At 39.7% G+C, this 13,482-nt stretch overlaps 2 protein-coding genes across 2 annotated transcripts; one reads left to right on the forward strand and one right to left on the reverse strand.

The window, feature by feature from the left end:
- Window positions 1–242: 242 nt before the first annotated feature.
- On the reverse strand, window positions 243–1,073 carry LOC142177056 (uncharacterized). Its single transcript, XM_075245516.1, has one exon. The coding sequence runs from the start codon at window positions 1,071–1,073 to the stop codon at window positions 243–245; it is 831 nt and encodes a 276-aa protein (XP_075101617.1).
- Window positions 1,074–3,810: 2,737 nt separating this feature from the next.
- Window positions 3,811–10,910, forward strand: LOC107794738 (GTP-binding protein BRASSINAZOLE INSENSITIVE PALE GREEN 2, chloroplastic-like). The gene is made up of 4 exons (XM_016617264.2): window positions 3,811–4,088; window positions 4,319–5,682; window positions 8,458–8,625; window positions 10,294–10,910. The coding sequence occupies exons 1-4, from the start codon at window positions 3,971–3,973 to the stop codon at window positions 10,648–10,650; spliced, it is 2,007 nt and encodes a 668-aa protein (XP_016472750.1). The 5' UTR covers window positions 3,811–3,970; the 3' UTR covers window positions 10,651–10,910.
- Window positions 10,911–13,482: the final 2,572 nt, after the last annotated feature.

The following is a 13,482-nucleotide window of genomic DNA, read 5'->3' on the forward strand; positions in this document are numbered from 1 at the left end:
TTCGGGATACCCGACATATCTGCATGACTGAAAGCAAACAAATCTGCATTAGTAGTTAAGAATTGACGGAATTTACCTGGTTCCTGAAGTTTGCAGCCGATGTAATCTTTCTTGCTGTGGTCGCCAGGGTCTAATTGAATGGGGTCGAGGTCTTCTACGGTCGATCCTACAACTTCGACCATATCAGGGTTTCTGATAACGTCCTCGTTATCGTCACATATCGATCTCGACCCTGTTGATTGCTATGCCTCTTTTTCTTTGTACTTTATTTGTTGAGTGACTGTGCTATTTAGGGCGATGTGGTAGCATTCCCGGGATGTGCGCTGTTCTCCTCGTATGCTGAATATTCCCCAAGGAGTCGGGAACTTGATGACCTGATATAAGATGGAAATGGCGTGTATCCATGGTCGCCCTATTATGGCATTGTACTCCGTATCTTGGGCCATGATGTGGAACGTGGTTTCCAGAGTGACGCCACCGGCCAGAACGGGGAGTGTGATTTCACTAGATGTTCCCTCGACTGCATTGTTAAAACCAGTTAGCGTGATGCAACACGACACTATCTTATCTTTGAGTTTCATTTGTGCAAGTACTCGAGGATGGATAATGCACGCGCCACTCCCATCGTCTACCATAATGCGTCTCACATCGGTATCCAAAATTCGTAAAGTAATAACAAGGGCATCATAGTGAGGGAAAGCCAAACCATTAGTATCCAACTTATCGAAAATGATACTCTCTTCGAGTTCATCATACCGTTCGCGGGTGATTGACTGTTTGAGTTTGTGAGTAATGGTGAACTTCACGCTGTTGATGGAAGCATCGCCGTCACCACCGATGATCATGTGAATGGTGCGAGTTGGTGAGGGCGGTTTCGGCGGTCCTTGATGTTGTTCACGTCCTCTGACAAAGTTGGTCTTTCCCTGGTGGTTCAACAACTCTTTGAGGTATCCTTGTCGTAATATGTTTACGACCTCATGCCTCAGGACGATGCAATCTTCATTTTTATGCCCTCGTTCTTGGTAGAACTCGCAGAGGACGTCTGACTTTCTGGTACTCAGATCTGACCTCATCTTTTGTGGCCATTTCAACTTTGGTCTGAACTTTTTGAGGGTATAGACTATCTCTGTAGGTGACACACAAAAGTTGTAAGCAGATAATAAAGGGGGCAGACCTCTTTGATTCTGGTGAGTCCCTGTCTTGATCTAGGCGGGCCTTCTTCATGGCGGGAGGAGGGCGCAACGACCGCTCTGACATACAGTTGATGTCATTCCCTGTTAGGTCACAGAGCTGCGAGGTCTCTTCTGGTATAATTTCTTCGATCTTTTCTGGGTTTGACCTATACCGATGTCAGTCGTTGAGTTGGTCCATTGAAGTCGTCCTCATCTGCTAGGACCTCGGCACAATATGCGTTATGTATTTCATCCCAAGTGGTTGGGGATACTTCATCAGTCGAATTAATAGCTTTCTAGTCGCCCTCGAACCATCCCTGCTCAGCCCATTCTGGAAGGCTGCGACCGCCATCCCCTTAGACACGTTCGACAAGGTCATCCTTACTTGGTTGAAACAAGTGAGGAAGTCCCTCAATCCCTCTCCCGGAGACTGTTTAATAGAAAATATGTCGTTCACTCTCGCCTCGGCCTTCTTGGCCCCAACATGGGCCATTACGAACTTGTCGGTCATCTCTTCGAAAGTTTTAATGGAGCGCGCAGGTAGTTGCGAAAACCATGTTAACGCTCATCATGTGAAGGTTTCACCGAATGTTTTCAACAAAATGGAAGATACTTGTTCTTTGGCGAGGTCATTGCCTTTCACGGTGGTGACGTAGTGAGTCACATGATCTTCTAGGTCGGTAGTGCCATTATATATCCTGAGGTAGGGCGGCATTTTAAAGGTTTTTGGTATGGCATGTGGGGCGGCGTCATCACTATAAGGCTGCTCGATGAATCGGCCGGCATATATCTTCGGCAAAAGCTTAGAGGCACCCGGTATCTTATTGATCCTTTCTTGGTGTTCTCTCATTTGGTCCCGGAGTGCTCTGTTCTCATTCTCTATTTCCTCTATCCTTTTTAGAATGGTTGCGAGAGTGTCATCGCTTGCATTATTAGCGACATTGTGAGTAATACTTGTCGAGGGAGGAGGAGGGAGTTGGTTGAGCTGCTCGTTTACTGGTTGTATGATGCAAGTTCTTGCATTTCCTGTGGCTGCGTCCCGGGCGGGCTTGTTGAGTACGCTAGTTAGCGTATCGGTTAGCCACGCTTCGAGGAGCTTTTTTTTTTTTACAGTCGGGGGCGTCTCCTCCCCCACAGATGTGGATACTCCATTACCAAGAGACTTTATGATGCTGCAATGAGAAGGCATGACCCATCTCCCCTAGGGGAGGCATTGGGCGTTGCGCCTTCGTCTGCCGTTTCACAGCTTTCGTTGATTACGTTCATGAGGTTAGTTGGGAGGTTATTGATTAATCTCGCCCTTTTTTCTCGGTTACTTACCATGTTAGGATTTTGTACGTACAAAGAAATGAGATCTTGTTTTTTTGCTTTCTCTTCTCTCTCTCTCTCTCTCTCTTTTTTTTTAAATTTTTTTTAAATTTTTTTTATTTTTTACGTTAGAGGCTCGTGTTGGCTGTAGATCTAGAAGAAACTAAAAGCTTAACTAAGAAATCCCCACAGACGACGCCAAATTGTTTGACCAAAAAGTATAACTTTCGGTTTAAACAGTTTAATTTATATAATAATGGGTTAAGCTTAGTTAGTAATAATATCTCTAGATGTTATTTCCGGAAAAGTGACTAATGTTAGTCAGATATGATGGAGGATCGACAACAATATGCATTAATTATTCCAAAAAGTATGAGCAACAATGCAACAATAACTAGCAATGAATAATAATAAATGACGTTTAAATAAATAGAAGGAGTGATTCACCCAATAAAGTATGAGCTAGATGATTATCCCTCCTGACAATGATGCATGATAGACAAATCCCAGAATGTTCGAATTATTTTCGGATTTGATGGAAGGGTGTATTTTCGGATTATTTTCGGATTTGATGGAAGAATCTAGATGAAAATGTAATGTTTGTATCTTTGTAAGAGAGAGAAAGAATATTCAATCAAAAGTTTGTTCTTGTCAAGTAATGAATGTCACATGCCTTCCACCCTTGTCACTTTTTCTATTTATATGAGACATTTTCTTAACAAACCCTAATAGTACAAGTGTAGAGAATATCCACTACAATATTCTCTTTAATACCCTATTTCGAAAACTAGCCGTTACAGCTTTGCCAACGGTGCTCGACCTCGACCCTTGTTGACATCTCAACCACGAACCTCGCTGCTTTCTGGTCGACCTCGACTGATGACGGCTTGAAGACTCTCCCTTTAGCGTTATCTTGTCTTAAATATTGTAGGGTAGATTTTGACCTATACAATATTAATTAACCATAGTTAAATAAGAAATACATGTATGCAAACACATGATATTGTATAGATATCCAGTGCAAATAATTTTTTCACCCGATAAAAAGTGATCAGTTGAATATTCTTTGCCCCACAATTATACAATAACTACTTTTAAAAATGTATATTAAATAAATTATACAATAACTACTTTTAAAAATGTATATTAAATATTAAACGCCCTTGGACATTCCTAGCAAATTTCTTGCTTGTGTGTATTGACTGTATTCACAACTTTGTTTCGAATTATTATAATGACGTAAATGTCCCGACTTTCATTCCAATAAAGCTCAAAATTCTGCAAAGTTTGGTCATTTTGTGTTAATTTCCTAGTTCGAACCCGGCATACTCGCCCGATCCTGCACCGATCCGCATCCTGCACCGATCCATAACTAACCCGAACCGTTCCCTACTCTAAAAAACACACTGCACTGCGTTCTCTCTACTTCTCGGATATGGTGGTCATGATACTTTAGTTGCAGGAGAAAGGCATATAATATTTGCACAGCCATGGCGCTACTGCTTTCAACTTCAACAGCAGCAGCTACCTCTTCTTCTTATTTATCTTTAAGCTGTTCCACCTTTGAAACAAAGAATAATTTCTTGGTACCCCAATTCCATTTTACAGGTATTATCCAATTTCCCCTTTCAATTCTTTTCTAGTATGCAACCATTGAAGGGGAGCCTTGACGTAACTGGAAAAGTTGCTCATATGTGATCAGGAGGTCACGAGTTCGAACCATCTTACTGTACCGGACTGTCCTTTTTTATGCAATCATTTTACATATATTCAATGAAGTAACAAACGAGGGCAACAAACATAATGAACATTTTCCCTCTATGAACTTATTTAAACAGGTTTAACCAACAAGAAAGAAGGATGCCGGCAAAAAATAATTCCTTACCCAATGGTTTTATCTGCAATAAAGGCCACTCAAACTCAATCAAAAAGGAGAAGTGACAGAAGTAGTAGTTTTTCAAGAAAAGACAGTAACCTTAAGCTCTTATTGAGTCAAGGGAGGAACAATGAGGACAATATATGCCCTGGTTGTGGAATCTTTATGCAAGATGATGACCCAAATCTTCCTGGTTATTTCAAGAAAAGGAAGGTTGAAGATAGCAAAATAGATATCTTTGGTGGGGAAGATGTAGATGATTTTTTGGATAATGAGGATGTTATTGGTGATGGTGGGGTTAAAGAAGAGGAGGAGGAGTTTGGGGATTGTATTGAGGGGAAACTGGAAGAAAGTGAAGGTGACGAAATGGGCTCGGGGAGTGAAGATGGATTTGATGATTGGGATTCAGAGTTGGAAGAAGAAGGCGATGACTTGAAAGAGCTAGATGGTTTTATGCCAGCAGGGTTAGGTTATGGCAACATTACAGAGGAGGTTCTTGAGAAAGGAAAGAAGAAAAGGGTCTCGAAAGCGGAGAAGAAAAGGATGGCGAGAGAAGCTGCTAGGGGAGAGAAAGAGGAGGAGGTCACGGTTTGTGCTCGATGCCATTCCTTGAGGAACTATGGACAAGTGAAAAATGAGATGGCCGAGAACCTAATACCTGACTTCGATTTTGACCAGTTGATTACGACTAGGTTGATGAGACCCACTGGCAATGCTGATGCCACGGTTGTGGTTATGGTGGTTGATTGCGTTGATTTTGATGGATCTTTTCCGAAACGGGCTGCTAAATCTTTGTTTAAGGCATTAGAGCTAAGCAAGGATGGATTGAAACAAAGTAAAAAGTTGCCAAAGCTTGTTCTTGTGGCTACCAAGGTTGACCTTCTCCCTTCTCAAGTTTCCCCTGCGCGTTTGGATAAGTGGGTTCGACACCGTGCTAAAGCTAATGGAGCACCTAAGCTCAGTGGAGTTTACATGGTAAGTTCCCGTAAAGATTTAGGTGTTAGAAATTTGCTGGCATTTGTTAAAGATTTGGCTGGTCCTCGAGGAAATGTGTGGGTTATTGGGGCCCAAAATGCAGGAAAGTCTACATTAATCAATGCTTTTGCTAAAAAGGAAGGAGTAAAAGCTACAAAGCTTACAGAAGCTGCTGTACCTGGAACTACTCTAGGAATCCTGAGGATTGGAGGAATATTGTCAGCCAAGGCAAAGATGTATGACACTCCTGGCCTCCTACATCCATATCTTATGTCCATGCGATTGAATAGGGAGGAGCAGAAAATGGTCGAGATACGAAAAGAGCTACAACCTCGAACTTATAGAATTAAGGTAAGCTAGTCTCTCTTATTTACTTTATTGTTTTACAGCCCATCATACAATCTCTTTAATGATAAACTGCTTAAGGATGTACTTGTTTGAACCTTACGGTTACTGACCATATATTAATTACTTGAACTTTATGAATAGGTATGGATATCTCTACATATGTTGCAGTTAAGCACTACTGCACATTCTGATCTTCCCATGACCCATTAAGTTTTCCTTCAATACTATAGAAATTCAGCATATAAAATTTACTATTCGTACCTTTTCTGGACTTGCTTATACATCGTAATTGGTGAATAATGCATATCCTCGCAAAATTTAAATAATTACTTTATTCAAAATTTTAACAGGTCTGTCAAAGAAAGGAAAGCATATTTGAAAATATTCTATTTGCCTATACTTTGGTGCAATTAGCTAGAAAAGTGTTTCTCTGATTTTGGCCACTCCCTGAATTTGTTTGGTGACTGTTAATTTTCAGGCTCTTAATCTGAATTCTATCGGGGGAATTCCATTAAAAGACTGATGTATTCATTTTCTCTTTTCCACCGGAGAACATCTTTTCCTCCTCCCTATGAATTTCTTACTTGTCTACTGAATCTTCTTTTCTGGAGTAAAGGGTCAAGTGTAAAAAGTGTGTCAATTTAATAGTTTGGCACCTGTTACTAATAGCATTATTGTGTATGATAATGGTCGACAGGGTTAATGTATTCTGTGTTTCTTACATCCGAGTTTACTGCCTCTTGGGTCTTGAAACAATAGGTGAAACAACTTAGCTAACAACATTGAGGTTCTCCCTAGGAATCTGGTTCCACCACCGAAGTAACCTGGAGAAGATAAAGAGGGAGTAGTTTGTAGTTGCCTCTTAACTGAAGGTTTACTTCACTTTACTTCCTGTGATGCGGTGCCTCTACCTTGAAATTTCATACCCTTTTTCTTTCTTTGCTGATGTGCCTATTTTGGCAATAGTTGTTATATACTCCCTCCGTTCCAATTTATGTGAACCTGTTTGACTGGGCACGGAGTTTAAGAAAAAATGAAGACTTTTGCAATTTGTGGTCCTAAACAAGTCAAAAAGGGGTCCAGAGTATTGTGTGGTTATAAAAGCTTCTCGTTAAGGGTAGAATTGGAAGTTTAAGCTAAATTGTTTCCAAATTTAGAAAGGGGTCATTCTTTTTGGAATGGACCAAAAAGGAAATAGGTTCACATAAAGTGGAACGGAGGAAGTATAGTCTTTCAACACATGAAATTTTGATGTGACAAATGAAGATAGAATCTTTGCTCTAGGAATAGGTACATGCCTTTTATTTGGTAGGTAATATTGATGAAGCTACCGCAAGGGCTATGAACTTAGAAAAGGAGAGCAATTTGACAAAGTGACGATAAATCTTTGTAAACTGACCCCTAATCGAATAGTTTGGGATTCAGATGGCTCCTTTTATTCATCCCTCAGTCTTTAGTAGCTCTTTTAGTTTTATATTGCAGGTAAGGAGATATGTGACTGAAACACAGTTGACAGAATTCGGAGCAATTATTTATGGGAAGGATGTCATGATAAGAAAAAAATGCATCCGATTAAATGGAGTACTGTGTTGAAGAATAAGGAGGATGGTGGTTTGGGGCTAAAGAATTTGAGACTTCATAATAAAAGTCTTTTGTTCAAATGACATTGGAGATTCAATGATGGAAAAGAGAATCTTTGGGAAAAAGTTATCACTTCCAAGTATGGATTGGAGAACTATTGGTGCACCAAACCTGTGAGTAACTCATATGGAGTGGCCCTCTGAAGACAAATGCGAAGTTTATAGGACCAATTTCTGGATAGAATTAAATTGAAGATAGGAGATGGTGCAAGTATCAGACTTTGGGAAGATAAGTAGCTGGATAATGGGAATCTTAAGGATGTGTTCCCGGATATGTTCAATCTGGTAACTGAGAAAGAAAGCACTATTGGCCAAAGCTGGTTCACTGATGGTTGGAAGCTAGAATATTTTAGAAGAAATTATAATGACTGGGAAATAGAAAGGTTACACACCTTTTACATATTTTAAACCAAATTAAAGTTGAAAATCAGAAGGATTCTATATGGTGGAAAGGGAAGAATAATGGTCGGTTCACTGTAAGTCCTGTTACCATACTTTTGCAAAAGATAGGGGACCAATGATTTGGAGAAGGAGCCTTGGTAGAAGCTGTGGAAAACAAAAGCTCCCACAAAAAGTGGCTAGCTTTTGGTGGATTGCAACACATGAGGCATGTCTCATACAAGATAAGCTACAAAAAAGAGGTTTTTATTTATGCAGCAGGTGCTTTTATGTGAAGAAGAAACAAAAACTGAAAGACAGCTGCTTTTACGTTGCAAGTTCACTAGCCAGATATGGACTGTGATTTTGAACATATATGGTGTCCATTTGGTGATGCCAGGGAGTGGGAAACAAGCTTTAGCTACTTTGCAGGGGTGCAAGATGAGCAAGGAAATCAGAAGAAAGTTATGGAATACTACTCCTTTATGCATTTTTTTTGGATAGTTTGGCTTGAAAGGAATCATAGATGTTTTGAAAGTAAAGTAGAAAACATTTCTCTTGTAAAGTGTACATGCTTATACATTTAACGTGCTGGGATAAGGGTATGATATTTTTTACTTATCAGTACCTCCTTGGTAATGACATAATTAATAAAATTGTCTTACCTGTCAAAAAGATATATGTGACTGCAACACAATTTTTTTCCTGAGATCAAAAGATATTTGGACTCTAAAATGTATTTTGTGCAATCTTTTTGCAGCAAGGGCAGACTGTACATATTGGGGGTTTAGTTAGATTGGATCTAGTTCATGCCTCAGTACAAACAATCTATGTCACTGTCTGGGCATCACCAAGCGTCTCTCTACATCTCGGAAAGACAGAAAATGCTGATGAGCTTAAGAACAATCATGCCGGAGTGAGATTGCAGGTAATACTCCAATTCTTGCCGGTTTTTGTTCTTTCCGTGTATGTTTTCCATGTTAATATCCAAAGGAAAATTTGCTCCAGGAAGCTTGGCAACTTGCATCTTTAAGTATATCTAATGAGTTGTGTTTGTACAACGCTCTCCGGTGCTCGTTTTCACCATCTTCTGCTCCTATCTTTCACCTTTCAAATAACAACAACAACGAACTTGTGTATTCCCACAAGTGGGGTCTGGGAAGGGTTGTATGTACGCAGCCTTACCCCTATCCTGGACGGACAGAGAGGCTGTTTCCGATAGACTCTTAGCTAGAGAAAAGAAGAAAGAAGCATTGATATCAAGTAATAACAGTACAAGATATTTAGAAAACTGCGACTAAGGTAGCAAGATACAAGATGAAAGAAGTACTGATAACAAGTAATACAATACAAGATATGCAGTAATAACCATCTAAGGGTAAAATAATACCATACTAACACTAATACTACTGAAACAAGAAGACATGGGGAAACACTCCACTGCCTACTAATATTCTACCCTAATCCTCAACCTCTACACCCTCCTATCAAGGGTCATGTCCTCGGTTAGCTCAAGCTGCGCCATGTCCCACCTGATCACATCCCCCAAGACTTCTTTGGCCTATCTCTATCCCTCCTCTGACCCCCCAAGGACAACCTCTTACACCTCCTGACTGGGGCATCTGTGCTTCTCCTTTTAACATGCTCGAACCATCGAAGCCTCGCCTCTCGCATCTTATCCTCCACGGGGGCCACTCCCACCTTGTCCCTAATAACTTTGTTCTTAATTCTATCTAACCTAGTATGCCCACACATCCATCTTAACATCCTCATTTCAGCAACTTTTATCTTCTGGACTGGCCAACACTCTGCCCCATATAACATAGTCAGTCTAACTACTACTTTGTAGAACTTACCTTTAAGTCTCAATGGCACATTCTTATCGCATAAGACACCTAAAGCGAGTCTCCACTTCATCCACCCAGTTCCGATACGATGTGTGACATCCTAATCAATCTCCCCATCACTTTGAATCACAGATCCTAGATACTTAAAACTGTCTCTCCTAGGAATAACTTGAGTATCAAGCCTCACATCCACGTCCGTTTCCTGGGTAACGCCACTCAACTTGCACTCTAAGTATTCTGTCTTGGTCCTGCTCAACTTGAAACCTTTAGACTCAAGGGTATGTCTCCAGACCTCTAGCCTCTCGTTAACACCACCCCGCGTCTCATCAATCAAATCTAGACACTATATAATTTATGCCCACCATCGATTATTCGGCGTCACACATAAACCTGGTTTATCATTGGGGATTACGTAATATAAGATATTCTCTTTTTGAGAATTTAAAGGGGAGCTTTGGACTAACGGTAAAGTTGTCTCTGTGTGACCTATAGGTCACGGGTTCGAGCCGTAGAATCAGCCACTGATTCTTACATCAGGATAGGCTGCCTAAGTCACACCCCTTGGGTTGTAGCCCTTCCCCGACTCTGCGAGAATGCGGGATGCTTTGTACATCGAGATGCCCTTTTTATTCCTTTTTTTTTTTTTGAGAATTTCCTCTAAGATGGTTTCAATTTGCTCAAGCTTAAAAGAAAAAGGATGATTGTAAGGAACACAGTTTCTCTAATTGTTCTGCTTTTTTATCCTACAGCCTCCCATTTCCATGGAGCGAGTTTCTGAATTGGGACAATGGCAAAAGCAGGAAGTAAAAGCATCCGGAATAAGCTGGGATGTCAACAGCATAGATATTGCGGTCGCTGGCTTAGGATGGTTCTCCCTGGGTTTGAAAGGTGAAGCAGATTTAATGTTGTGGACGTATGATGGCATTCAGATCACATTGCGGGAACCATTGGTACTTGATCGTGCAGCCTCCATTGAAAGACCTGGATTTTGGCTACCAAAGGCCATATCAGAGGCAATTGCTAATCCATCAAAGCTTGAAGGTCAAGCAAGGCACGAGAATACATCAGAGAAGACAATGCAACTTTCAGAAGTATCATCTGACTAAGTAGCTGAGTCAATTTGCTTGTTTTCCTGGGTGGAACGTTTCTTGAGGTTAAAAATGTGAACGGTGTTAAGTATGGGCTATACTTTCTTTAGCTGACAGATTTCTGCAACACTAACTTTTTTAGGAGCAGGCGTCGCTAGAAAATGCAAAGAACTTCGAGTACTTTTTATTTTTATTTTTGTTATTATTTTTATTTTGTATAATATTGGCCGGAGATGAGTATATATGGAGTAATTAACATGGTGATGATTCATATAGCAGATCTCAACTTGTTTGGCATTGAGGTATAGTTATTATTGTTGCTGTAACTTTTTTAGGGGCAGAAGTCACATTATGATATCTCTACTTGGATTGTGCAACTATAGTTAGAAATGATCCAGAGAGCCTCCACTAAGCTATTTGGGAGCAGAAATCAGAATTGCAGATTGCCAGATTGGGAAAATGGGGTAATCTCAATCAATATCTAAGTTCCTTTTATTTAATTTAATTAATGTTTTGCAGCTAGCTTTTATTAATAATTATGGTGTGACGACAACTTTAATTTAATGTTTGGCAGCTAGCTTTTACTGATAATTATAGTAGAAAGGTAAGTTCAATTTACATGGGTACAAAAGAAAGATGTTAGAAAGTTTGACAGCGTAGCAAAATAGAATCACAACCAATGGAAAATGCCTTTTGAAAGATTTCTTGAAAACAAATTAACTAGTTTCCCGCCATTTTTTTTTTTGCAACAACTTATATTATTGGGAAAAAGATGATCCAGCATCCAAACAACTTATCGAGTTAACCAACCAGGGTAATACGAGACGTTTTTGTAAACTTTTGGTCACGCCCAACTCTAGTCCTAAAAAGAATAAGCGGTCGCTGCAAATATAATCCGGTCTAAAAGTCCGGAGTCGAATCCCACAGAGAACTAAGGTTTAGCTACAATTGTTCACTATCACTAAGAAGATAAGTTTGAACAATTCCTAAATTATAAATATTAAGATTATTATATCTAATTAACTAACGAATTAAAGTAGTAGATTAACAACTAAAGATATTAAGGATTGGAGAAAAGATTAAGGAGGTCTAGAGTTATAATTTCCCCAATTATCGGAATCCTTCCCGCTACGTCTTCTATAATTTCACCTAAGTATTCTCTACCGATCGTAAGTACTTTGGGTGTCGTAGCTCTCTCTCTCTCTCTCTCTCGAGCAACTACCACAATTTACTAGACGTATTCTCTCGAACTACGCTAGCTGACACTAATTCACTGCTCACTACGATCGCACCAAGGTTTCGTTATCTCTAATCCCGCCTTTAAACCCTTCGTATTGATCTCTCACATACGTTGGGAGTGATGTTATTCAACAAATACCTAAATGCATACTCTCTCTCGCAATCAGTGTTTTAAAAGGCATGAGCGTAAGGCGATGCGTTTTTCATATGCCTCGGCGAGGCGTAAGCCCCGAGGCACGGGGCGTAAGCCCCATAGATATTTAATTTTTAATATTTTATAAAATAATATAATTACAGTAAATATTTATAAACAGGTAAAATTGCATAAAAAATGAAGAAAACTATAAATATGTGAAAAATATATATATAGATGTGCTTCATATATATATATATATATATATATATATATATGTGCTTCACCCCCACAAAAAACTAGTCAAAACAATATATTATACACTACTTAGAAGTTCAAGTAATTTGAGTCGAAAAGAATAAAGTTTTCTACATGGAGGAATAAAAAGGATGACTAACATTCAATTTGAACTTTGAACTTGCTGCTATGAAGGAGAATGTAGTTCTCTTTGTATTTGTAAAAAAGAATTGAATATTCGTTGCTTTTGGGAGATGTTAGCAGACTAGATAAAGAATTGGAAAAGATCATAAATTGGGGCTTCAATCAATAAAAAAGGTCTTGACTTTTAAATTTAATACATTTTAGTTCCTTTTTAAAACTTTTGAGTAATTACCAATCTGAATTTTGAAAATTTGGGTATTATATGAAGGACTTATTCAACAAATTTTGTTTTAATTTGAAAAAATCTCTGGGGCTTACGCCTCACTAAAAAAATTCGCCTCAAACGACCAGGCGTATGCCCGACACCTCTTGAGACTTTCGCCCCACACCATCGCCCCGGGACGTTTTTGGTGCGCCTCGCCCCAGGGCTCGCCCCGAAAACGCCTTTTAAAACAGTGCTCGCAATATACACACTAAATAGGCACAGTCAATTAATGGCCATTCAATCAACAACAATAAACACGTAGTTGAACAAGTAGAGAAATCCAACAGCTCAATTATATAAAAACGTCACAAGAATTTATCCTACAAAAGGTTCCATCAAAACCCTAGATAACAAATTACTTATTCATAATAGTATGCAAAACCACAATACTAGAATTCATAACGAATAATGAAAATAGGAAGAAGGACCTGAAAAACTCGTAGAAGAATTCTCCGCCTTGTTCCTAGCGTGTTCTTGCCTCCTTGGGTCGAATCCCCTCTCCAAAAACGTCTCCCCTTTAGGTCTAATCTGCTCTAAAAAATGTCCTCCCTTCTTAGACATATTTAGGGAGTATTTATAGGCTAGGCCTGAAGTCCTTGAGTCCAAATTCGGGTCGGAGTCTTTTAATTCACAACTTTTAATTACCGGACTATAAACCTCGCGAGGCCAGGCTTATGGCGCGGTCAGCCTGGCTACAGAGCTGGCTACGCCTGGTCTGTAGCGCGGTCAAGCTGGCTATAGAGCTGGCGTTACCTGGTCTGTATCATGGTAAGACAGGCTATAGAGCTGGCTTTACTTGGTCTGTAGCACGGTTTGGGTACTTGATGCTTTT

Source organism: Nicotiana tabacum, chromosome 23 (genome assembly GCF_000715075.1).
Source record: "Nicotiana tabacum cultivar K326 chromosome 23, ASM71507v2, whole genome shotgun sequence".
Taxonomy (NCBI): domain Eukaryota; kingdom Viridiplantae; phylum Streptophyta; class Magnoliopsida; order Solanales; family Solanaceae; genus Nicotiana; species Nicotiana tabacum.

What these genes read in the sequence shown, in the direction of transcription:
- LOC142177056 (XM_075245516.1), bottom strand. Translation starts at nt 1,073, where the DNA reads ATGAGGTCAGATCTGAGTACCAGAAAGTCAGACGTCCTCTGCGAGTTC.
- LOC107794738 (XM_016617264.2), top strand. Translation starts at nt 3,971, where the DNA reads ATGGCGCTACTGCTTTCAACTTCAACAGCAGCAGCTACCTCTTCTTCT. An exon ending in CTCGAACTTATAGAATTAAG is followed by an intron (nt 5,683 to 8,457) that starts GTAAGCTAGTCT and finishes ATCTTTTTGCAG; the next exon opens with CAAGGGCAGACTGTACATAT. An exon ending in ATGCCGGAGTGAGATTGCAG is followed by an intron (nt 8,626 to 10,293) that starts GTAATACTCCAA and finishes TTTATCCTACAG; the next exon opens with CCTCCCATTTCCATGGAGCG.